This window comes from Mchenga conophoros, linkage group LG15 (assembly GCF_057382185.1).
Source record: "Mchenga conophoros isolate Kocher_MC1m ecotype Shallow Benthic linkage group LG15, M_conophoros_male_GT1.1, whole genome shotgun sequence".
Lineage (NCBI taxonomy): Eukaryota > Metazoa > Chordata > Actinopteri > Cichliformes > Cichlidae > Mchenga > Mchenga conophoros.
The window spans coordinates 24,928,052-24,954,089 of NC_140540.1; the positions used below are offsets into that span (position 1 = coordinate 24,928,052).

A 26,038-nucleotide genomic window follows, 5' to 3' on the forward strand; every position below is an offset into this window, starting at 1 on the left:
CCACGAGCTGTGGGTAGTGACCGAAAGAACGAGATCGCGGATACAAGCGGCAGAAATGAGCTTCCTCCGAAGGGTGGCTGGCCTCTCCCTTAGAGATAGGGTGAGAAGTTCGGCCATCCGGGAGGGGCTCAGAGTAGAGCAGCTGCTGCTCCACATCGAAAGGAGCCAGCTGAGGTGGTTCGGGCATCTGACAAGGATGCCCCCTGGGCGCCTCCTGGGTGAGGTGTTCCAGGCATGTCCCACCGGGAGGAGGCCCCGGGGCAGACCCAGGACACGCTGGAGAGATTATATCTCTCGGCTGGCCTGGGAACGCCTTGGTATTCCCCCAGATAAGCTGGAGGAGGTGGCTGGGGAGAGGGAGGTCTGGGCCTCTTTGCTTAGGCTGCTGCCCCCGCGACCCGGCCCCGGACAAAGCGGATGAGGATGGATGGATGGATGGATATACTCAAATTAAACTGTTATATTTCAAGACCATGGACAGCGAACATGGTTTTCACTGTGATCTCCAACATGACTGTTTTTAAAGGTGGAACTACACAGTTTCAGCTACACTTCGACAATACATAAGATGTCACGGAGATCGTGCATTGCACTTGTCAGATTAGGCTCATCACACTGAAATGAATTGACTGCGCTTTTTAAACACACCTGAAAAACTAACCACACCTATCAACGCTATTGTGCGGATTGTACTCACACACTAATTTAGTTGGAAACAGCAGCTCAGTTTTGTGGACTCACACATTTTACCTTTATCCACCAACAGTCAGCCATTCTACACACAAAGAGCCACAAACTGGTTTGTTGATCATGGGAGCCATGTTGTTTTTATTGATCCTCGGATCAACATAAAGAGAGTACATGAAGTAACTGTAATGTAGTCACATTTATAAACAATTTGAGTCTGAGTGCTCGCACCATGCAAACTCCACAAAGGATGAAACCAGGAGCTGGAATCAGGAATCTTATTGCTGTGAGACAGAAGTGTTAACCATGGTGGTGAAGCAGTTAGCACTGATCATAATGATCCTAAAAACACTGAAATAAAGATATGAACACGCAGACCGACACAGATGGAGTATTTTCAAGTGGCTGACTGGTTTTGGGGGAGTGGAAACGACTGAAGAAGAGGAGTTAAACTTTCTTCTGAATGATGCCCCCACCGCTCAAATGACACCTATCCATCTCCTGAAAGGAAGAGTTCAAAGACGAAGATAGAACTAGTTTGTCGTGCACATGGTAACCTGAACATCAAACATAGTGTCCATGCACTAAATAAAATGATGAATTTTTTTTGTTCTTTAATTTTTGTAGAAGAGGAAACACTCACGGGTGGTCTCGGTGCCCCTGAGAGGCTCGCTGCTCCGCTCGCCCACCACAGCATAAACATTGATGACGTACTCAGTCAGAGGGTTTAGATTTTCCAGCACTACAGTGGTCACTGATCCCTCGACTTGCAGCTGAAACGATAAAGCAATGGTTCTTATTCTGTTGACCAGTGAACGAGTAAATGACAGGTGGATTTGATCAAAACCAAAGAATACTTCAAACCAACAGTTGGACTCACTTTTGGGATTTTGTGAGTGTCACAGTTCTGGGTCTTCAACACGGTTTTCAGTTCTGCATTAATTTTCTGTTTCTTATTGTGTGGCATTGGCCACTTTCTGGGCCAGGTTCTGTTCATAAGTTTCTGAAATGTAAAACTCTAGACTCAATGAGTCTTATGCAGCATTTTTATACACTGTTTATGCTCTGATGGGTGTATATTTTTATATTTGGGTTGTCACAAATAAATGAAATGAGAGTTTTGCCATCAGTATGAATTACATGTATTCTGATGGTGGGAGCTAAAAGCCTCTGGTCTCTGGTTACAAAATAACATAAAGGGGAGAGCTCATCTCACCTCCTTGGGGGGTCCTCCGGGTGCTATCGAGTAAGTGACGCGAAACTGGTCCACGGTGCCGTCAGGTGGAGTCCAGGTGGTGCGGAAGGAGCTCTGTTTCACCTCTGAGGTCACCAGGTTGGTTGGTGCCCCCAGTGGCTCATCGTCTGAATAAGAGACAGAGCACAGAGAATGGAATCCATCATGTTGACATCAAACGATGCAACATATCACATATCCTTTTATCATTCAGCTAAGCTAAGAGGATAATCTTCTGTTTTCAGTGCAGAATTGATTTGTGAATAACAAAAACAAAGTAATTTCTATTTCCTGTGTGTCATGTGTCGTCAGTTTCATTGCTGAAACAGGGTAAACGCTGCTGTGCCAATGAGTGCTTAATCTTTAAAGCCTGAACCATGAAATAATTGTAAGAATTTTCCATTTCTTTTGAAAATACAGTTTTTTTTAAAGCCTCTGATGAATCGGACTGGACAGCCGGAGAAAAGCAGCCAATGTATGAAGAAAAACTTGGAAAGTCCTGAAGAACGCATGGAAAGCTATTGCTAAAAACCACTTTAACAAATTATAAGAGTCAGGTTCCCCAGAAGGAAATCTAAAGGTATAAGAGTTGGCTCAAGACTTTTGCACAGTAACTGTATTAGTCTATTAGTTAGTATTAATTAGTAGATTTATCAGTGCTTTGCTCCACCGTCTTGTCTAAATATGGAAACCTCTGACTCAAAAACCAACAGAGCGATAATCGTTAAGCTAAAGTTGAGGGTTTAAAATTCACAAGCCAGTGGGTGATGTGACAATGATACAATGATATAGATATATATTTTTACTAAATGTACACTTATTAAATCACTTCAAAATTTCAGGAGATTAAGTTATTCAAGCTATATTAAAGGTTTTCTACACAACATTAATAAACAATGCAGTTTGGTTACTCTTTTAAGAATCAGCTTGATCAGTTTCATAGTATATGTACACATACAAGGAATTGGGCTCCAACTAATTTCCGACCTTTTGAAATCTTGACCAGTGCAAGATTTCATAAAAGTTATTGAGATGCTGGTCTTATAATTATCCAGTGTCTCCAACCTGAGCCCTTTAAGCTGTTGTACAAGTTGATTGTGAGGTCATTAACGATGTCCGGCAGGAACTCAAAGTCAGTGACGGAGTATACGTGACTCTCATCTGGATCAGAGGCGATGGACTTCAGCTCATTCTCATCAATATGAGCTATACCTACCAGAAAAATGCACGATCAGATTGAGAATTACACATTTAAACAGAGACTAAGAACAAAAATAATATCAGTGTCTTCCAAATGAATCAGTCAAGCTTCACTCCTGTTAGCGAAGAACAGGAAACTGACGTTAAAATTGGTCAGTGCAAGACTGGAAACTCCTGAGATCTCTCTTTCTACTGCAACATTTAAATGCTGAGATTAGAATTTGCATAAACAACATAAAAGCGTGGACCCATTTTGCCTTGTAAGAACACTTCAGGCTAATGGTAGTGGTGGAAATGGTAGTGGGGCCCTTAGTACCAACTGAACCATCATTTAAATATCAAAGCATGAGTATTGTTGCTGGTGTTTTTTCTTTCTTTCTTTTTTAAATCACAGTCTGTAGCTCATTGCTGCTTTCCTTGCATTTTTTCCCTATGTAAACAACCAAGCTCACTAACCAACAGCATAGAGCTCAATGCCACTGTCTCTGAGTTTCTGTGAGACTCGGATGACTTCGTCCTGGGACCTTCCATCAGTGATCAGGATGCCAATTTTGCGGGAGTCTCCACGCATCCCCACATTAGGTTTGAAGTTGTTTTCAAGCATGTAGTTTAGAGCCAAGCCTACAACACAGCAGCAAAGATGTTTTACCAAGACTTCAGTTGGAAACATTGCGGTGGGGGGAGCCTAGCAATGCTGTTAAAAAGTCACCTGTCATGGTGTTTCCTCCTTTATGTGGCAGGTTGGCAATGGCATGCAGCAGGGATGCTTTGGTGGGGTGGGCGTTGAGGTGCCATTCAGTCCTTGGATCACCACTGTACTGAGTCAGACCTGCAGAAAACACATCCAATAATGTAGAACACCAAAGATACACAAACTCTGATCCTCAGCTTTTTCACAAAATAGACAAAATGATAACAACTACAAATAAAGAGGGACAAACAAAGCAACCTATTCTGCTTTTCCTTATTTTCTGCCATCTATACACTGTTCCAACGGTGGATGTTCAATGTAAACAAAGTTTTGAATAATGAGATTAGTGTACATACAAGTAATCCTTGTAAAGCCAGGCTTCAGACTACTCGAAATGTTTGGTACATGTTCAGCATAACGTAAAAGAAACCAGATATCCAGTCATCTCAGGCACAGAAGCCCCACCCACCTGCTGTTTAAATCATCTGCCTGTAAAGAACAGCCAATCAGAGGAAAGCTGACTTAAAGTAGTGATTCTGAAACTTCTTCTCGTTTGCCCCACTTTTTAAATGAATCAAATCAACCTTTACCGATCTGGACACTTTCTGGGCCAATGTCAAACACACTGACCACACGAGCAATGAAGTTGCAGACTGTTTTGAAGTTTACGCGTCCAACACTCCAGGATCCGTCAACCAGCAGTACGATGTCGGCTTTCGCTGTGGTGTTACACTGAGCATCTCCAGAGAGAGGTGGTGCTGTTGGGAGGAGGGGAGGTTAGTGAGACACCTGGTACACAACAAATACCCACCTCACCTATTGAGTCCCATTTTAACTGTTTGTATGTGAGAGAAAAGTGAGAAAGAGTGAGATGAAATACATAAGGAGGAAAGAAGACAAAGGCACAGAAAAGACTGTCGATTCTTTTCTCGTCAGATAACTGGCCCTGTGTTCTCAGTAGGAAGTAGCCTCTCCCACACTGTGATCTATGGCGCCACCTGCTCCCAAAATTATTTACATGTTCCTGCTCCAGGAAAAGGCTGCTCAGCTGTTCAAAACAAGTTAGGAGACGTTTTAGCTCTTTTAAGGGACTGCAGTAATAAACACAGTAGTCTAAAAAGCAGCCTCCTATCTGGTTTTCCTAATCAGTTTTCCTTGACGTCAATGGAAATCCAAATGAGATCAAGAAAAGGTGCAAAGCAGATCATATAAAAAAGAACCACTGTTCAAAAATACAAGTTTAGTACAATATTTGAAATTTTAAATAGATACTAATAAAGTGAAGTAAAATTTATTTCATATTGAGGTGAGTTGGTCATTCTATCCGCTCTTATTTTCTCTCTCTACAACAGCGTTTGGGAATTCTCATTCCCGACCATTTTCATTCTTTTGGTCACTACCCAAACCTCATGACCATAGGTTAGGATAGGGACGTAAATCAGCTGGTAAATTAAAAATTTCACTTTTATGCTCACTTCTCACTTCACCACAAAAGATCAGAGCAGTGTCCACACCACACCAATCCACGTGTAAATCTTTCACTCCACTTTGTCCTCCCTTGTGAGCAAGATAGAGATACTTGAAGTCCTCCACTCCACCCTTCTCCAGCTTAGAACATGGCCCCAGATTTGGGGGTGCAAATTCTCATTCCAATGCACAATGACTGAAAATAGCACAACTAAAGAACAATGGGCTGTGAGGCCAGTTTCTTGATCATTAATATTCAAATTGTCATGACCATTGATCAACAGCCACTGGTCAAAGACCATTGATCAATAACCAATGATCAGTGGCCATGAGTACCATTGAGAGTTGGGGAATAGCTGTAATCACAGCATTGTAAGATGGTGAAAGGTGTGCCCTACATGGCTATTTCTAACTCTAAATAATAGTACAAGCCATGAAAGTAAAGTCATGATTGCAATGTTGAACAATTAAAGGGCAATAGCCTTTATTAAATCACTAAAAAATGTGCCACTCTACACTTCCTAAAAGAGTTATACAACAGATTCAAATAACTAGCTATAGCCTCTTGTCAGAAAAACTAAAATTGGGAAGTCTTTTCAGCTTTGTAAAGTGTTGAACAATGTATCTAAAGCTAACTGTGATGCTGGTCTAATGCTCCAGTTACTCATTACCAACCTGAGGCCTTTATGCTGTTGCACAAGTTGATTGTGACATTGTCAACGATGTCCAGTAGGAACTGGAAGTTGCTAACTAGGTACATGTGACTCTCGTCCGGATCAGAGGCAATGGACTTCAGCTCGTACTCATCATAACTTCCTATACCTGAGGGACAAATGATTAGGTTGAGAATTTCACTTCAAAATAGAGATTTCAAAACAAAAATAGCATATCAGTGTCTGCTAAATAAATCAATAAACCATCATTAAATAGGTACACTTAATAAAAATAAAAATCTGGATTTAAGAGGGAGCCATTAAAGAGAAGCCAATATAGGAGAAAGATGCTCTCTCTTTCTAGCCCATTAGATATATATAATTCAAACTACTGCAGCACAGTACTTGTAATACTTACAGCATCCTCTAATCACTATAATACATTATTATGGTCAACAGTATCAAACACTGCACTGAGGTCTAGCAGGACAAGCACAGACATCTGTGATGAGCTCTGAAACCTGACTGAAACTCTGGAATAAACCATTCCTCTGCAGGTGCTAATTTAGCTGTTTTAAAACTACCCTTAGCTTAGACAGCTGGGTGCTGAGAAAGCTGGGATTGAGGGAGAGATTGAAGTTGCCCCGGCTTTCCTATCACATCTGAGAGGGTAAAAAGTCTTATCATCCAGCCTTTTATGCTTAAAATGATGCACGGTATAACAGGGCTTTTCCATATTTTCTAACAGTAAACCATCTTTATTCTTGATCAAAGATATGATCAAAACATACGTTTGATTAACATGTTGAACGGGAAATGTAGTTTCAGTAGTGAAAATTACATTAATGTCTGGATTTTGTGTGCATAGACGTGATCCAGCTTTCACCTTGGAGAATCAGTGTCTGCAGGAATGCGAGGAACGTCTTCTGCTGGAATTTTCAACAGTGAACATCTTAGGTACCATCTTATGAACTGTTCATCTCACAGAAGACAAAGGGAAGAACACGGTATCTCTTCTTCACTTAACATTTATACCTGTTTACCCTTTTCCCCCATTCTCTTACTTGACGTCACATCTTCTCAGATGACATCTGACATGTTGACAGGTTTTTGCTGGTGTGCTGAAGTCAAAGTGAACTTTATTTATATCAGGAGTCAGCACAGAGACTACAAGCCCATTATCATCAATGGAGCTCCAGTGGAGAGGGTGCAGTCCTTCAAGTATCTCGGTGTCCACATCTCCTCAGACCTGACATGGTCTGCCCACATTCATGTCCAGACCAATTGTCCGCCCTTTCTATCTGCCCCGTGAGTTCACCTCGGTCATCGCCACGGCGGTCTACATCCCACCCCAAGCGGACACAGGTATGGCTTTGTCCGAATTACATGATGTGCTGAGCTCGCTTCAAAACAAGGACCCGGGCGCAGCCCTCATTGTAGCAGGAGACTTTAACAAAGCGAACCTCAGACAAGTCATGCCAAACTTTTACCAGCATGTCTCGTGTCCAACGAGAGGGGATCGAATTTTGGATCACTGCTACACGCCATACAAGCAGGGCTACAAAGCTGTCTCACACCCGGCTTTTGGGAAGTCTGACCACAACGCCATCTTCCTCATCCCCCAGTATAAACAAAGCATACGGAGGGAAGACGTGACCACGAGGGAGGTAAAACGGTGGACTGCCCAATCAGAAGCTACGCTACAGGACGCACTCAACGACGTCGACTGGGACATGTTCAGAGCATGCGCAGTCGACATCAACGAGTTTACGGAAGTAGCAGTATGCTTCGTCAATATGCTAGCGGAGGAGATTATCCCCACTGCGAGAGTCACCACATTCCCAAACCAGAAACCGTGGATGGACAGATCGATCCGCACTGCAGTAAACGCCAGGACCGCCTCCTACAATGCGGGTCTCGCCACTGGCGATATGAGCGCCTACAAAGCGGCCTCATACGGCGTGCGGCGCGCGGTGAGAGATGCCAAACGCCGGTACCGGGAACGTGTGGAGTCCCACTTCCACCAGGGCGACACACGGAGTATGTGGCACGGACTACGCACCATTACGGACTACAAAGCCAGGGACACTGCGCCGATCAACGCCGACTCTGCATTCACCAACGAGCTGAATCGGTTCTACGCCCGTTTTGAGGTTAGCCAGGCGGCTAATGCTATCTACCGCCTGACTACCGAGGACAGTGACGTCATCAGCGAGAGACCGGTGACCAGCATCGCGGAGCATGACGTCCGAGCGGCACTGAGGAGAGTGAACACAAGGAAAGCGGCGGGGCTAGACGGCATCACCAGCCGTCTGCTGCGCTGCTGTGCTAACCAGCTAGCAGGTGTGTTCACTTACATCTTCAACGAGTCCCTGGCGAAGTCTGTGGTCCCCACATGCTTCAAAAGATCCACCATCATCCCTGTGCCCAAGAACAGCAAACCCTCATCCCTGAACGATTACCGGCCAGTTGCACTGACCTCGGTAGTAATGAAGGTGTTTGAGAGGCTGTTGAAGAACATCATCTCCTCCTCCATCCCAGACACCAAAGATCCGCTGCAGTTCGCCTACAGATCCAACAGATCCACAGAGGATGCCATCACCCACGTCCTACACACCACTCTCAGCCATGTGGACAAGAAACAGGGTAACTATGTGCGAATGCTGTTTGTTGATTAAAGTTCAGCGTTTAACACAATAGTGCCCTGCAGACTGTTCACAAAGCTGAGGGATCTGGGACTTAACAGCCGTCTGTGTGCATGGGTGTTGGACTTCCTCACTGGCAGATCTCAGGTGGTGAGGGTGGGCAGGTGCTTCTCCAACAGCATCACCATCAACACAGGAGCACCTTAGGGATGTGTCCTCTCACCACTGCTCTACTCCCTCTACACTTCAGACTGTGTGGCCACCCATGGCTCCAACACCATTGTCAAGGTTGCTGACGACACAGTGGTGTTGGGTGCCATCTCCAACAACGATGAGACGGCCTCCATGGATGAAGTGAAGAATCTGGCATCGTGGTGCCAGGACAATCACCTCCAGCTGAACGTCAGCAAGACCAAGGAGCTGATGGTGGACTTCAGAAGGGGTCAGCACAGAGACTACAAGCCCATTATCATCAATGGAGCTCCAGTGGAGAGGGTGCAGTCCTTCAAGTATCTTGGTGTCCACATCTCCTCAGACCTGACATGGGCTGCCCACATTCAGGTCCAGACCAAAAAGGCTAGGCAGCGCCTGTATCACCTACGACAACTGAGGAAGTTCAGGGTCTCTCCAAAGATCCTCAGGATTTTCTATACAGGCGCTGTGGAGAGCATCCTCACACAGAACATGACATCGTGGTTTGGGAACAGCTGTGTGAAGGACCAAAAAGCTCTCCAGAGAGTGATCCATACAGCAGAACGCTGCTGCAGGGTTGCTCTCCCCCCGCTTCAGGACACCTACACCAGGAGATGCCGGACTAGAGCAGCGCAGATACTGAAGGACCCGTCCCATCCTGGCAACAAACTGTTCCAACTTCTGCAATCTGGTAGAAGGTTCCGCATCTTCCGGGCAAGGACAGAGAGACTCAAGAGGAGCTTCTATCCCCAAGCCATCCGTGCCCTAAACACACACACCCGCCCTCTCACATCATCTATAATTGACTGAGACAGGACTCTCTTCCAGACACTAAACCAAGGCACAATGTACATTTCAATTCCTTTAATTTTAAATATGTTTATATTGTCTATCCTGTAAAATAGTCAGATGTCTATTCATATTAATGTACAGAATTCACCTGCTTGCTGCTACTACTGCACATTCACCCAATGTATATACTATATATATATATATATATATATATATATATATATATATATATATATATATATATATGTTCTTCCTCTACACCCCCCCCCCCCCCCTTCCACATGTCGAGGAGTCAGGCTACATTTCACTGTGTGTTATACTTGTATAACTATGCATGTGACAAATAAAGAACCTTGAACCTTGAACTTGAACCTTGAACCTTGAAAAAGGCTAGGCAGCGCCTGTACCACCTATGACAACTGAGGAAGTTCAGGGTCTCTCCAGAGATCCTCAGGATTTTCTATACAGGCGCTGTGGAGAACATCCTCACACAGAACACCACATTCTAGTTTGGGAACAGCTGTGTTAAGGACCAAAAATCTCCTCAGAGAACGCTGCTGCAGGATTGCTCTCCCCCACTTCAGGACATCTACACCAGGACTAGAGGAGCGCATATACTGAAGGACCTGCCCCACCCACGGGGTGGCTGTAGCTCAGGTGGCAGAGCAGGTCAGCCACTAATCAGAAGGTCGGTGGTTCGATCCCAGGCTGCATCCTGGCTGCATGCCAAATATCCTTGGGCAAGATACTGACCCCATGTTTGCCTACATAGGTGGCGCCTGTGTCCGGCAGCCTCGCCTCTGTCAGTGCGCCCCAGGGCAGCTGTGGCTACAATGTAGCTTGCTATCGCCAGTGTGTGAATGTGTGGGTGAATGACTGAATGTAGTGTAAAGCGCTTTGGGGTCCTATGGACTACAAATGCGCTATACAAATGCATTTACCATTTACCATCCTGGCAACAAACTGTTCCAACTTCTGCAATCCGGTAGAAGGTTCCGCATCATCCGGGCAAGGACAGAGAGACTCCAGAGGAGCTTCTATCCCCAAGCCATCCGGACCCTAACACCTCCCCACCACCACACACACGCTCTCTCACATCATCCAAGGTTGTTTTATTGTCAGGGTTAGAATTAGGTTATGGTTAGGTTTGGGCTAAGGGTTAGGCACAAACATTCATTTTTGATAGTTAAGTTTAGGGTAAGTGGCAAGGGAAAGCATTATGTCAATTAGATGTCCTCATTAGGATACGAAAACAGGATGTGCGTGCGCGTGTGTGTGTGTGTGTGTGTGTGTGTGTGTGTGTGGTTTTTTTTATGTGTAGGTGTGTGTGTAGGTGTGTGTGCGTGCATCATGCGTGCGTGCGTGTTTGCTGGGCAAGAAACATTATACAATCATGTTAGAGTGGCACCCAACTACCCAGCACATTATGCCAGGCCCACAATCTGTGCAGGTGGTGGAAGCGTTTCCTTGTATGGTGGCTGAGCTAGCTAGCACGAACCTAAGAGTAAGTGCATTTTGTTTCAAGTGGTACAAGTTGTAGCTCATCACTGCTTAGCTAGTGTTACTTTTGTTTTCCCATTTAAACAATCAAGATCACTCACCAATAGCATAGAGCTTGATGCCTCTGTCTCTCAGGTTCTTTGACTTAAAGTAAACTTCATCTTGGGACTTTCCGTCAGTGATCAGGACACCGATTTTGCGGGAGTCTTCTCGCATGCCCACACTGGGATTTAAGTTGTTGTTACAGATGTATCTTAGAGCCCAGCCTACAAAATAGCAACAAAGAAGTTTTACAAAGAGTTCAGCCAGAACAGGTACATGTCACAATGCAGCAACAGACTCAAGCGTTGGATCAAGAAAAAAGTTGAACAGTTTATTTACAAAAGTCACACCAAGTGATATATACAAAATGTGCAGGGGAAAAGAGGTCCAGACATCCTAGGGCGGGGAAGGGCAACAACAATCCTCTTCAGTCACACACACGAGAATGTTCTCTTCAGTCACACACGCCACTCGATACACTCGTCATAACCAACATACATACGTCAGAACTCCAATGGAAAACAGGCAGGGACACGTCCAGGGAAATCTATGCACAAAAAGAGAATGAAGTCACAAACCAGGAAAATATATCAGGAACGAGATTAGCATGAGAGAGCCGGGCAACACTGACAAGAATCATGCAACGATCCAGCGATGAGAAACACCGACCTGCCATCTTAAATAGTCGCCAGAGAGCCAAGGTAGTGAGCAGCAGGTCCTTGTTACATACCTTGGTGCGCAGCAGCACAGACTACGTAGCTCGCCAGGCATGACGGCACCTGGGGAGATGGTGGTGGTCCAAGGGTACCTCGAAGGGAGACAATCCGGTGGCTAAGTAGATTAAGCGTACTCTATCCAGGGAAGACAGTGACTCCATACGGACTGGTTGGTTGATGCCACACAAAGGAGGGCTGCTTCCTGTTCCTGGCTCATGCGTTCGGTTTGCCCATTGCTCTGCAGGTGGAAACCAGAGGATCAACTAACCCTAGAGCTCTTAGCAAAACAGAACACCTTCCAGACTCTTGAAGTGAACTACGGCCCTTGGTCGGAGACGATATCCTCTGGTATCCCATGAAGGTGGAAAACATGGGTAGTCAGGAGTGGGGCTGTTTCCAGGGCCGTAGGAAGCTTGGGTAGTGTGAGAAAAAGGGCAGCTTTAGAAAAATGATCAACAATGGTGAGGATGACTGTATTATCTGCCGAGGGTGGAAGGCCGATGACAAAGAGGGAGACCCAATCTCCCAGGTGATGGCTCCCACTGTGCAGGATGGAGGTAGGATGGGTGAAGCTTCACAGGACTCTTCAGATGAAGTAAACTGCCAGGAAAGATGAGATGACTGAGATGTTTTGCAGTTTGTAGATCGGTCAGGTTCTTGAGATCCATCCAAACAATGAATGGTGCCCCCACTCCTCCAGGGCGAGCTTGATCACCAGTAGCTCATGGTCTCCCACATCATAGTTTCGCTCTGCAGGTGATAACTGACGAGAAAGAAAAGCACATGGGCGGAGCTTACTGGGAGAGGACAGCCCCAATTCCAGTGTCAGAGGCGCAGGTCTGTTTGAAGCCCAAGCAAACCACTGCTTGAGCTGGCTGAAAGCTGCCTGAGCCAACTGGTCCCACTGAAAGAAGCACTTGGGAGAGGTTGGGCGGGTTAAAGATATGGCTTTTTTGCTGAAATCACAGATAAATCTATGGTAGAAAGTGAAAGAAAAAACAAGGAACCATTGTAATTGCTTTCGGTTTCGTGTTCTGGCCAATCCAACACATCCTGTACCTTAACAGGGTCTGGTTTCAGGTTCCCCTGCTGGATGATGTAGGCCAAGAAACTGACCGTGTCAATGTGGAATTCCCATTCTTCACCTCTGACAAAAAGTCGGTTCTCCAGGAGACACTGGAGCACCTGCTTTACATGATTCTTGTGTTCTTCAAGCGATCTGGAAAAGATGAGGATATCATCTTGTGGTGGAGGTGTGGTCCCTGGCTCAGCTGCAAGGGAGGAGTGGTGCAGTGAGCTCAAAGGGGCGGTACCGGGAGGCAGGTGAGCCACAGGTGGTGGCGATTGACTGATGATGGTATTTCTTTCCGTTTCTCTATATAGTGAAGGCAGAGTCGAGTGGAGAGAGGAGAGAGCTGGACTGGAACAGACTGTTTTCCTTGAGTGCCCAACTGTCAATAAAAAGCAATAATAGTGAGCACAATCACCGTGTATGTCATGTACGTCTACAAGTGATGCCGAAACCCAGGAGTGGGGTGTCTGACCCAAACAATGAACCACCCGCCCAGCCTGTGCAGTTGTTGACACAGTTGTTGACACAGTTGTTGGCACAGATGCTGGCGGAGATGGCAATGATGTGCCAAGACTGGGCGGTGGCCCAGCGGGAACACCTGATTAAGCTGCAGGAACACTCAGACTGGCAGACCAGGTCCTGGAGTCGCTGGCGCCACCAAAACTATCTCCTCTGTCAGTAACGATGCACTGGATGGGGGACGGTGACGATGCCCAGGTCTTTTTGGAGGCATTCCGTGCAATGACAGAGGCGTGCCAGTGGTCACAGCGGAGTGGGCCCAGCGGCCGATTCCACTACTGTAGGGGGAGGCTCAAACGGCAGCCCTCAGCCTACCGCCAACCTTGTGGAGCAGCTTCTTAACAAAGAAGCTTCTTAAGCCTCCTTTACTGGCGGGCGCGACCTTTTGGCTTAGCGGGGCAAACAGCGATAATGTGGCCCTTACAGCCGCAACACAAGCACTCACCAGACGTAAGGCGGCAGTGCTGTTCAGCTACAGTTATGTGGTGAGTTGATTGCAGGTGTGTTGGCCAAAGGCCAGAACCTCTGATGAGTTCTGCCTTGGCAGATGAGAGATAAAGCAGAGGAAAACAAAAACAAACAATGGAGTGTTTGATCCTTGAGTGACGCCGAGAAGGCACGGGAACCACAACAGTACAGTCATATGAGAAGATTACAAAGACTTGTTTTTTGTTTGTTTGTTTCTCTCTTGGTGTCAGCTTACTGTGATGGGGGTTTATAGTCCCAGGAGCTGTTTTGTTTTTGGCATGCAATTTACTCCTGGTAGGATCTCCCTACAAACAGATCCCAAGTAAGGGATCAAATTGAGGGGATTTAGAAAGCCTCTATAAACAGGAACTCCAGAGACCACATTACACTGATTGGGACAGGGTTCCATGGCCCTACTTGGAGGCAATACTGTGGATTGATTGGCAGGCAGCGGCAGAAGCTCTAGCGGTCTAATTCCCAATTGCCAGTGACTACAAGGACATGGAACATCACCACTCTAGTGTTGATAGAGCCTAAGCTTGTGCATGAGGATGAAAGATCCTGTCTAGATATAGTCAGACTCACCTCAACACTCCACTTCTGGAACCAGCTTCCTTGGAGAGGTGGTGGAAAGGAGTTGTATCCCTTGCCATATGGTGTCACTACACTTTTTTTTTCTTAGGGAAAAAGAGATTCAACTCTGCAGCTGCATGTCTTGTACACTCAGGTAAAGACAGGAGGAGAGCTGTGAACTGATCACTTTTGATGGTGAGTTATAAAAATCATCATGCCCAGACATATAGTGTGGGTGCACTGCAAGTGTCTAGCAGAAGCCCCTGTACTGGAGATCTTCAACTTCCACCTATCCCAAGGAGGCTGGATACACTGAGTCAGAGATCACTCCATGAATCCACAGACAGCTGCCAAGTATAGCCCATTGTCATAGGCCTTTTGGAGACTATAGTGAGAGCTTCTTTTGCATTGCCAATAATAAGTCATACACCTGCGGGCTGGACTCCATCAGGATTACATTTGTCACAATTCTGTTCACATTTTTATCGAAAGAATTTCTAGGCACAGCCAAGGAGACAAGGGTGTTGGGTTTGGTGGTCTCTCCTTTTGCAGACGTTGTGGTTCTATTGACTTCATCAAACAATGACATCCAGTTGTCACCAAGATGTCTTGCAGTCAAGTTTGAATCAGCTGGACGAGAATTGGCCAGTCAAAGTCTAAGACTCAGGTTCTCAGTCATAAAAACTTGGAGTGCCCAATCAGGCTGTAACTGAGTAGCTGTCCTACATGTAGACATTCAAGTATCTTGGGGTTATTGTTTGTAAGTCAGTGAAGGATGGTTGGTCTAGCATCTGTCATGCATATCCTATATCGCTAATTGTATTACTATTGCTATACACTATTGTGGTAAGTGTCCTAGTTGGACATCAACTAGCTGGACACGTCTAACTAGGACGAGGCCCCAGGGAACACTCAGGATGGTCTGGCATTGGCATTCGGGTCAGTTTAAATGCAGGAAGGACAGGTCTGTTGTGCTATTTAAAAAAATACCTGTCATGGTGCTTCCTCCTTTATAAGGCAGGTTGGCGATGGCCTCCAGTAGGGATGCTTTGGATGGGTGGGCATTCAGGTGCCATTCGGTCCTTGGGTCATCGCTGTACTGAACCAGACCTACAGAAAATACATCCAACAATGTAGCAAAACACCAAGGATACCCCATCTCTGACTTTCAGCTTCTTCACAAAATACAGGGAGTGCAGAATTATTAGGCAAATGAGTATTTTGTCCACAGCATCCTCTTCATGCATGTTGTCTTACTCCAAGCTGTATAGGCTCGAAAGCCTACTACCAATTAAGCATATTAGGTGATGTGCATCTCTGTAATGAGAAGGGGTGTGGTCTAATGACATCAACACCCTATATCAGGTGTGCATAATTATTAGGCAACGTCCTTTCCTTTGGCAAAATGGGTCAAAAGAAGGACTTGACAGGCTCAGAAAAGTCAAAAATAGTGAGATATCTTGCAGAGGGATGCAGCAGTCTCAAAATTGCAAAGCTTCTGAAGCGTGATCATCGAACAATCAAGCGTTTCATTCAAAATAGTCAACAGGGTCGCAAGAAGCGTGTGGAAAAACCAAGGCGCAAAATAACTGCCCATGAACTGAGAAAAGTCAAGCGTGCAGCTGCCAAGATGCCACTTGCCACCAGTTTGGCCATATTTCAGAGCTGCAACATCACTGGAGTGCCCAAAAGCACAAGGTGTGCAATACTCAGAGACATGGCCAAGGTAAGAAAGGCTGAAAGACGACCACCACTGAACAAGACACACAAGCTGAAACGTCAAGACTGGGCCAAGAAATATCTCAAGACTGGTTTTTCTAAGGTTTTATGGACTGATGAAATGAGAGTGAGTCTTGATGGGCCAGATGGATGGGCCCGTGGCTGGATTGGTAAAGGGCAGAGAGCTCCAGTCCGACTCAGACGCCAGCAAGGTGGAGGTGGAGTACTGGTTTGGGCTGGTATCATCAAAGATGAGCTTGTGGGGCCTTTTCGGGTTGAGGATGGAGTCAAGCTCAACTCCCAGTCCTACTGCCAGTTTCTGGAAGACACCTTCTTCAAGCAGTGGTACAGGAAGAAGTCTGCATCCTTCAAGAAAAACATGATTTTCATGCAGGACAATGCTCCATCACACGCGTCCAAGTACTCCACAGCGTGGCTGGCAAGAAAGGGTATAAAAGAAGAAAAACTAATGACATGGCCTCCTTGTTCATCTGATCTGAACCCCATTGAGAACCTGTGGTCCATCATCAAATGTGAGATTTACAAGGAGGGAAAACAGTACACCTCTCTGAACAGTGTCTGGGAGGCTGTGGTTGCTGCTGCACGCAATGTTGATGGTGAACAGATCAAAACACTGACAGAATCCATGGATGGCAGGCTTTTGAGTGTCCTTGCAAAGAAAGGTGGCTATATTGGTCGCTGATTTGTTTTTGTTTTGTTTTTGAATGTCAGAAACGTATATTTGTGAATGTGGAGATGTTATATTGGTGTCACTGGTAAAAATAAATAATTGAAATGGGTATATATTTGTTTTTTGTTAAGTTGCCTAATAATTATGCACAGTAATAGTCACCTGCACACACAGATATCCCCCTAAAATAGCTAAAACTAAAAACAAACTAAAAACTACTTCCAAAAACATTCAGCTTTGATATTAATGAGTTTTTTGGGTTCATTGAGAACATGGTGGTTGTTCAATAATAAAATTATTCCTCAAAAATACAACTTGCCTAATAATTCTGCACTCCCTGTATACAAAGTGATGAGAATTAAAATAATCAAAAATGTGATAAGTAAAGGAAATCTTGGAGCTGAAATTAGATCAGTGCTAATAAATTAGTTGGATATAGTGAATATTTGTTTTTAATTTTGTATTGCTGTGCTGTCATTTATTATCTTACTAATAAAAAACAACTCAGTAATTTTAAATACTTGGATGGATGTATTTGCTGGATAATATCCTACAAATCAACCTTTTAAGCTCAAGTATTGATGTGGAAGATTAAAAGTCCTGATATCAGATTTGTACTCAGTATCAGCAGAGTACCCAAAGTACCAAAGTATCTGTATCAATCGGAACTGGAAAAGTTGCATCGGTGCCCTTTGATCTTCTGTTCTTAAATGAGTCATATAAATAAACTGACATGGCTTATTCTTTAATAAATGATCAGAAGAAATTTTAAGGGAGGAGGAGCTACAACAGCTTTTTTTTAAGAGGGGGCAGAACAAAGGCTCTGCATACAGTGGGGCAAAAAAGTATTTAGTCAGCCACCAATTGTGCAAGTTCCCCCACTTAAAATGATGACAGAGGTCATGTCATGATCCTGGGTCTGCTGACCCAGCGTTTTGTGTTTAGTTTATGTAGCCTTCAGGTTTCCTAAGTTCATCATAATCATGCCTAGGTGTTTCTAGTTATTTTCCCCTCGTGTTTCCACTATGTTAAGTCTCCCCTGCTTTTCATGTATTTCATGTCTGTGGCTTATGTTGTCAGTTCAGGTTGTCATGTCTATATCTCACTGTGTTTCCTGTTTTATTGTGAAGAGGTCTGGTGTGTCTGTGTTCATCATGTTCAGTTACTCTCCCCCTGTGACGTAATTATGTTCATGTGTCAGCTGGGTTCCCCAGGTGCTGCCACTTCCCTCATTATCCTCCTGTGTCCATTTAGTCTGTGTGCTCTCAGCCATTCTTTGTCAGGTCGTCCGTTGTATTCACCCGTTGTACTCGTCCGTTGTTTCCTATGTCTCCGCTCCAGGTATCCCTGTCAGTTTGTTATGTTTAGAGTTTTCTATGTTTTGTTTTAGTTCACCCAGTTTAGGTCATTGTTTAGTTTTCATCGATTCCCTATTATTTTGTACCCTCGTTTCTTGCCTTAATAAACGGCTTGTTTTGTTATTCATATCTCATTTGGGTCTGCGCTTGAGTCCTTCCCTGCAACATACAGTCTGCCCTAGCCAGACCGTGACAGTACGACCTGACCACTATGGACTCAGCAGACCGCGAGCTTTACGAGCGTCGGGAGGCAGCCTTCGCCCAGCTGGAGGAGGAGCTCCGCTGGAAGCCGTGGCGCGCCCCCGACTATGAGCGGATTTTCCACGGGACTCGGCTAGCTCTCGGAGGTCCCAAGAGCTGCCGTAAGTCCCCGCCTGTTTCCAAGCCTCGTCCGCTTCAAGTGGGAGTTTTTCGCGTGGCTACAGGCGCTCACGCTCCAGCCTCGTTGTCGCCGTGTTGTGCACCGGGGGCTCAGTCGCTCGCTCTGCCGGCTTCCTCCACTCGAAGGAAGCGGCGTGCCCGTCGCCATAAACTGGACAATGCCGAGCTCACGGTGGTGAGTGACATTGACTTTTATTCTCACGTCCCGTCTGACATTAAAAGTAATCAGCTCACTTCTGATCCGTGGGGAACTTCCCTTATGGATGACGACGTGGACTGGGAAGAATCGTTTTGCTTTGCTCCCTCTACACAGGGAGAGATGAAAAACAATACCCGCTCGCCTAAGTCTGCACATGCGGTTAAAGGGAAAACTGTGAACCACTCTACCAGGTCAAACACCTTCAGTTCCGGTTCCGTCTGTTCGGGTTTTGTCAGGTCCGGTTCAGTCATCCCCGAGTCAACCCGCTCTGCAACTGTTAACCCAAGGATTTTGAAAACTGTTAAAACTAAGACTGCTATTGCTAAGACTGCTAAACATGAAGTGGACGGCGGGCTCATTTTTGATAGATCCGTTTTTGTCGACCCTGTATATGTTGACCCTGAGCCTGCCGTTTCTGCGACTGTTTTGTCTGAGCCTGCTCCCGTTCCTGCTCCTCGGGTGGGAAGGGCAGTTGCCCAGCCGTTGCCGGGACCTGTTCCGGTCCCCAGGGTGAGGGCAGCCAGGATACAGCCCGTCTCCGCACCCGTACCTACTCCTCGGGTGGGAGTGGCTAGTGTCCGGCATGCTCCTGCACCCGTCCCTGTCTCTACTGAGGGCTCAGGAGAATTCGGTCTGCAATCCACGCCGCCATCGCTACTGCATGCCTTTCAGTCATTAGCTCAGTCATTAGCTCTGTTAGCAGCCCGGTCCGCAGCTTACATTCCTGTGCTTCCGTTAGCCCAGCCCTTAACCCACTGTGCAGCTCAGTCATTTGCTCTATCACCTGCTCAGCCTTCTGTCCAGCCGGTGGTCTCTACACCTGCTGGTCATGCCTCGACAGCTGGAGGGCCCGAGGGGCCCGCCCAGCCTCATGCCTCGTCAGCTGGAGGGTCCGAGGGGCCCGTTCAGCCTCCTGTCTCCGCTGGGGGGTCCGAGGGGCCCGTTCAGCCTCCTGTCTCCGCTGGAGGGTCCGAGGGGCCCGTTCAGCCACCCGTCTCCGCTGGAGGGTCCGAGGGGCCCGTTCAGCCACCAGCTGCTCCACCGGCAGCCTCGTCCACGTCTGCTGCAGCTCCAGCCTGTGCTTCGTCTGCTGCAGCTCCAGCCTGTGCTTCGCCTGCTGCAGCCTCCGTGTCTTCAGCCTCGTCTGGTCCAGCCTCCGTGTCTTCAGCCTCGTCTGGTCCAGCCTCCGTGTCTTCAGCCTCGTCTGGTCCAGCCTCAGAGCCTTCATCTTCGCCTGGTCCGGCTTCGTCAGAGTCTTCATCTTCGCCTGGTCCGGCTTCGGCCTCTGCTACGCCTGGTCCGGCTTCGGCCTCTGCCTCTGCTACGCCTGGTCCGGCTTCGGCCTCTGCCTCTGCTACGCCTGGTCTGGCTTCTGCTTCTGCTTCGCCTGGTCCGGCTTCTGCTTCTGCCTTGTCTGGTCCAGCCTTGGCCTCAGCTCCTGCTTCGCCGTCGCCTGGTCAAGCTTCAGCCTCTGCTTCTGTGTCGGCCTCGCCTGGTCCTGCAGCTGTGTTGCCGCCGCCCAAGCCGCGTTTTGCCCCTTGGGATCGCCGGCCGCTTTCCGGGCCATTAGCTGGACATTGTTGCCATCGGGGTCGGCCGCCTGAGCTGTTGAACTGTGACCTGTGGTGCTCGCGACCTCCGGGTCGGCCCCCTGAACCTTGGAACTATGACCTGCTATGCTGTCGGCCTCCGGGTCGGCCCCCTGAGCTCGTGGACTATGGGCTACTGGACCGTTGGCCTCCTGGTCGGCCGCCTGAACCATGTGAACTCTTGTGCTGCTGTCGTCCAGGTAGGCCACCTGAACTGTTTGACCATGAACTCCTGTGCCGTCGGCCCCCTGATCAACTGAACTATGAATTTCTGGACCGTCACCCTCCGGGTCGGCCCCCTGAGGAGTCATGAACTGTTCCCTGCGCTCCTGTGCTTTTGGTGGACATTTTGGTTTTGTGGCCTTGTTTCTGGCCCTCCGTCCTGGGCCCCCGCCGCCCGCCCTCGGTGGGTTGTCTTTTGGTTTTGTCTTTTCGGGGTTTTGGGCGTCTGGAATCCGCCCTTGAAGGGGGGGGCTCTGTCATGATCCTGGGTCTGCTGACCCAGCGTTTTGTGTTTAGTTTATGTAGCCTTCAGGTTTCCTAAGTTCATCATAATCATGCCTAGGTGTTTCTAGTTATTTTCCCCTCGTGTTTCCACTATGTTAAGTCTCCCCTGCTTTTCATGTATTTCATGTCTGTGGCTTATGTTGTCAGTTCAGGTTGTCATGTCTATATCTCACTGTGTTTCCTGTTTTATTGTGAAGAGGTCTGGTGTGTCTGTGTTCATCATGTTCAGTTACTCTCCCCCTGTGACGTAATTATGTTCATGTGTCAGCTGGGTTCCCCAGGTGCTGCCACTTCCCTCATTATCCTCCTGTGTCCATTTAGTCTGTGTGCTCTCAGCCATTCTTTGTCAGGTCGTCCGTTGTATTCACCCGTTGTACTCGTCCGTTGTTTCCTATGTCTCCGCTCCAGGTATCCCTGTCAGTTTGTTATGTTTAGAGTTTTCTATGTTTTGTTTTAGTTCACCCAGTTTAGGTCATTGTTTAGTTTTCATCGATTCCCTATTATTTTGTACCCTCGTTTCTTGCCTTAATAAACGGCTTGTTTTGTTATTCATATCTCATTTCGGTCTGCGCTTGAGTCCTTCCCTGCAACATACGGTCTGCCCTAGCCAGACCGTGACAGGTCAGTAATTTGCACCAGAGGTACACTTCAACTGTGAGAGACAGAATGTGAAAAAAAAAAATCCATGAATTCACATGGTAGGATTTGTAAAGAATTTATTCGTAAATCAGGGTGGAAAATAAGTATTTGGTCACCTCAAACAAGGAAAATCTCTGGCTCTCACAGACCTGTAACATCTTCTGTAAGAAGCTTTTCTGTCCCCCACTCGTTACCTGTATGAATGGCACCTGTTTGAACTCATCATCTGTATAAAAGACACCTGTCCACAGCCTCAAACAGTCAGACTCCAAACTGGACCAAAGGGCCAAGACCAAAGAGCTTTCGAAGGACACCAGGAAAAGTATTGTAGACCTGCACCAGACTGGGAAGAGTGAATCTACAATAGGCAAGCAGCTTGGTGTGAAAAAATCAACTGTGGGAGCAATCATCAGAAAATGGAAGACATACAAGACCACTGATAATCTCCCTCGATCTGGGGCTCCACGCAAGATCTCATCCCGTGGGGTCAAAATGATCATGAGAACGGTGAGCAAAGATCCCAGAACCACACGGGGGGACCTGGTGAATGACCTGCAGAGAGCTGGGACCAAAGTAACAAAGGTCACCATCAGTAACACACTACAACGGCAGGGAATCAAATCCCGCAGTGCCAGACGTGTTCCGCTGCTGAAGCCAGTGCATGTCCAGGCCCGTCTGAAGTTTGCCAGAGAGCACATGGATGATACAGCAGAGGATTGGGAGAATGTCATGTGGTCAGATGAAACCAAAGTAGAACTTTTTGGTATAAACTCAACTCGTCGTGTTTGGAGGACGAAGAATACTGAGTTACATCCCAAGAACACCATACCTACTGTGAAGCATGGGGGTGGAAACATCATGCTATGGGGCTGTTTTTCTGCCAAGGGGACAGGACGACTGATCCGTGTTAAGGACAGAATGAATGGGGCCATGTATCGTGAGATTTTGAGCCAAAACCTCCTTCCATCAGTGGGAACTTTGAAGATGAAACGAGGCTGGGTCTTCCAACATGACAATGATCCAAAACACACCGCCCGGGCAACAAAGGAGTGGCTCCGTAAGAAGCATTTAAAAGTCCTAGAGTGGCCTAGCCAGTCTCCAGACCTCAACCTCATAGAAAATCTGTGGCGGGAGTTGAAAGTCCGTGTTGCTCGGCGACAGCCCCAAAACATCACTGCTCTCGAGAAGATCTGCATGGAGGAATGGGCCAAAATACCAGCTACTGTGTGTGCAAACCTGGTAAAGACCTATAGTAAACGTTTGACCTCTGTTATTGCCAACAAAGGTTATGTTACAAAGTATTGAGTTGTATTTTTGTTATTGACCAAATACTTATTTTCCACCCTGATTTACGAATAAATTCTTTACAAATCCTACCATGTGAATTCATGGATTTTTTTTTTTCACATTCTGTCTCTCACAGTTGAAGTGTACCTCTGGTGCAAATTACTGACCTCTGTCATCATTTTAAGTGGGGGAACTTGCACAATCGGTGGCTGACTAAATACTTTTTTGCCCCACTGTATGATAACATGATGCAGTATACAATAGTAGCAGCAGTGAAAGCTTTACCGATCTGGACTCTGTCAGGGCCGATGTCAAACACTCTGACCAGGCGAGCGATGAAGCTGCGGATGGTTTTGAAGTTCATACGCCCAATGCTCCAGGAGCCGTCAAGCAGCAGCACGATGTCGGCCTTCGCTGTGGTCTTACACTGAGTGTCTGCACAGGCACAGTGGTGTGTGTGTGTGTGTGACATCTGGTACACAACAGATACTCACGACAAATGTCTGTTAAGTCTTATTGTGTGAGGGAAAATTGAGAAAGACAGACAGGAACTACATCAGGAGGAGAGAGGAGTACATCACAAAAACTCACTATCAGAAAGCAGATTACATTACATAACACAAATAATTTGTCTCAGAGTAGGATGTGATGCATAATAACGAACATGATGTCTCACAGTGGTAAAAACAAATGACAAATATTCCAAATCCATTCTGAATGACTGTTGATCAGTCCTAAACCCCCTCAACTTTCTTTATAGAGCAGCATTTCAGAGTAATTGTTCTGCAGCATGTTAAATATGCCTTACAGCATCTCTGCCTGACCACATGGACCTGTAAAAAAACACTAAATTAAATCCTGCTGTGGATCCAAGATCTTGGAGTTGGGAAATCAGTCACTGTATCTGCTTCCAATTACAACAGGAACTTCTGCTAAGGATCAGCATGTCCTTTGAGTCTGATGGGAAGCATTGCATGAGACTTTTTCATAGGAAACATTTGCATTGTAAATCTTAATAAACATGAAGCCACATTTAACTACACATTCAAGCTGCATTACTGCTCTCGGTAAGCTATATTTAGTGGATTAAACGTCTTTAAAAAATAAAAAGCTCCTCCCAGGAAATTCAAACTAGATTTAAGTTCTGATGGATTATCTGATCATCAAAACTCTTGCCTATGAGTTAAAGCAAAACACTTCACAGGCGTAGTTTGCTTCAGTTATTATTTTAATGTAGACAAAAAGTGCAGTTACACACAGCAGGAAGAGGACAGACAGAGGTGAGAGGAGGTGGAGGAAGTCAGATGTGTTGGATCAAAGAGGAAGAGGAGGGGGAGGAGGAGCGACTTTACCTTGCTCCTGGGCCTGAGAGGAGGACAGCAGCAGTGCCACGAGGGCCACAACTGTTGCCAGAGAGAGCCTGCTCTTCATCTTCAGCTCTACTGGTCTCAGCAGCGCATGAAGGAAGCTGCAAGAGGAACCAAGGAGGCGGTAAGGCTTCCTCGGGGCTTCACAAAACTGTTAATCCTCCCTGAACGTGAACCTCAGAGCTCATTATTGCACCTTTATTTTCATTTAAATCTACATTATGCTTAAAACAACAAAACAACTCAGCTTTGAAGAGAAAAATAACTCACATGAATATTACATGAGCAGTAATAAGATCACATGACAACCTTCTGTATGAAAGACTAAAATTCACCAAATTCTACAAAATATTTAAGAAAATCTTTTTTTCTGTCTCTACAATATATTCTTTTTCTGTCATTTCTGTGGCTCAGATTATTTCCTCTCAGAGTAAAGACATGCATTTAATATTTCTGCATGATGAGAAATATTCACTCATGAGGACAAAGTCATCCCACTGTCTTGCGTAATGGAGGATCAAGCCGTGGCACTGTACGCAATTACGCACAGCAACGGTGAGATATAATCCATATAAAAAAATGACAACAACAACAAAAAGTAATATTTCAGAATTTAAAAAGCACGCAGATTTTAAACAGGTGATAAATGAAGGCGTGTGAATCAATCCCCCTTAAATTGCACCCAAACAGAAACCTTCAGGCGCTGACCTTCAGAGGAGACGGACACAAATGTCGTTTGCTTAAACAAAAAGTCTTCGCTGTAGACTGCAGTCTTCTTCCAAGTGTGAAGAGTCTCCACACAATCTGCTACTTAACAGGGGGTGGGCTGCTCCCAGCTCTGCCGGCCCCGCCACAGTGAGCTCTTACGACATCCAGCCATGATGCTTCATTTATGGCACCGCTATTGTGTCTGTTTGTGTATCTGTTTGTCCACAGAAATTAGCTTTAAGCCAGTGCCAACCTGTTTCCGTGCAGTCTCCAGAGTTCTAACCGCAGCTTTTTGGACATGGATAGCACGGCCGAATGCTGATTGGTTGACAAGTGGGCAGGAACAGAGAAAGGACTGATGGTGGAGGAAAATTTGTCCAAAAAAAATAACAATACAATGAGATATCCCAGATATCATATTTAACGTACACACGCTTGACCTATATTTATATATTTTTCCACCTGCAATTAGCAAGCTGCGCCTGTCCTGTTAGTAAATTACCCAAAACTCATGTCTTAGTTTGTGATTAGGTGCTAAATTTCACTGCTCTTACAGTGGGGCAAAAAAGTATTTAGTCAGCCACCGATTGTGCAAGTTCCCCCACCTAAAATGATGACAGAGGTCAGTAATTTGCACCAGAGGTACACTTCAACTGTGAGAGACAGGATGTGAAAAAAAAATCCATGAATCCACATGGTAGGATTTGTAAAGAATTTATTCGTAAATTAGGGTGGAAAATAAGTATTTGGTCACCTCAAACAAGGAAAATCTCTGGCTCTCACAGACCTGTAACGTCTTCTGTAAGAAGCTTTTCTGTCCCCCACTCGTTACCTGTATGAATGGCACCTGTTTGAACTCATCATCTGTATAAAAGACACCTGTCCACAGCCTCAAACAGTCAGACTCCAAACTCCGCCATGGCCAAGACCAAAGAGCTTTCGAAGGACACCAGGAAAAGTATTGTAGACCTGCACCAGACTGGGAAGAGTGAATCTACAATAGGCAAGCAGCTTGGTGTGAAAAAAATCAACTGTGGGAGCAATCATCAGAAAATGGAAGACATACAAGACCACTGATAATCTCCCTCGATCTGGGGCTCCACGCAAGATCTCATCCCGTGGGGTCAAAATGATCATGAGAA

At 46.1% G+C, this 26,038-nt stretch overlaps 1 protein-coding gene across 1 annotated transcript; it reads right to left on the reverse strand.

Moving 5' to 3' along the window:
• Nucleotides 1-809: 809 nt before the first annotated feature.
• On the reverse strand, nt 810-24,999 carry LOC146558458 (collagen alpha-1(XII) chain-like). The gene is made up of 13 exons (XM_085247832.1): nt 24,897-24,999; nt 24,174-24,289; nt 23,107-23,256; nt 15,442-15,561; nt 11,163-11,327; nt 5,955-6,101; nt 4,403-4,570; nt 3,831-3,950; nt 3,578-3,742; nt 2,987-3,133; nt 1,904-2,049; nt 1,331-1,460; nt 810-1,188 (listed from the first exon to the last, which is right to left on the reverse strand). The coding sequence occupies exons 2-13, from the start codon at nt 24,250-24,252 to the stop codon at nt 1,178-1,180; spliced, it is 1,548 nt and encodes a 515-aa protein (XP_085103958.1). The 5' UTR covers nt 24,253-24,289; nt 24,897-24,999; the 3' UTR covers nt 810-1,177.
• Between the last annotated feature and the right edge of the window lie 1,039 nt (nt 25,000-26,038).

What these genes read in the sequence shown, in the direction of transcription:
- LOC146558458 (XM_085247832.1), bottom strand. Translation starts at nt 24,252, where the DNA reads ATGAAGAGCAGGCTCTCTCTGGCAACAGTTGTGGCCCTCGTGGCACTG. An exon ending in CCCAGAAAGTGTCCAGATCG is followed by an intron (nt 3,951 to 4,402) that starts GTAAAGGTTGAT and finishes TGTTTTCTGCAG; the next exon opens with GTCTGACTCAGTACAGTGGT. An exon ending in CAACAGCTTAAAGGGCTCAG is followed by an intron (nt 2,050 to 2,986) that starts GTTGGAGACACT and finishes TCTCTTATTCAG; the next exon opens with ACGATGAGCCACTGGGGGCA.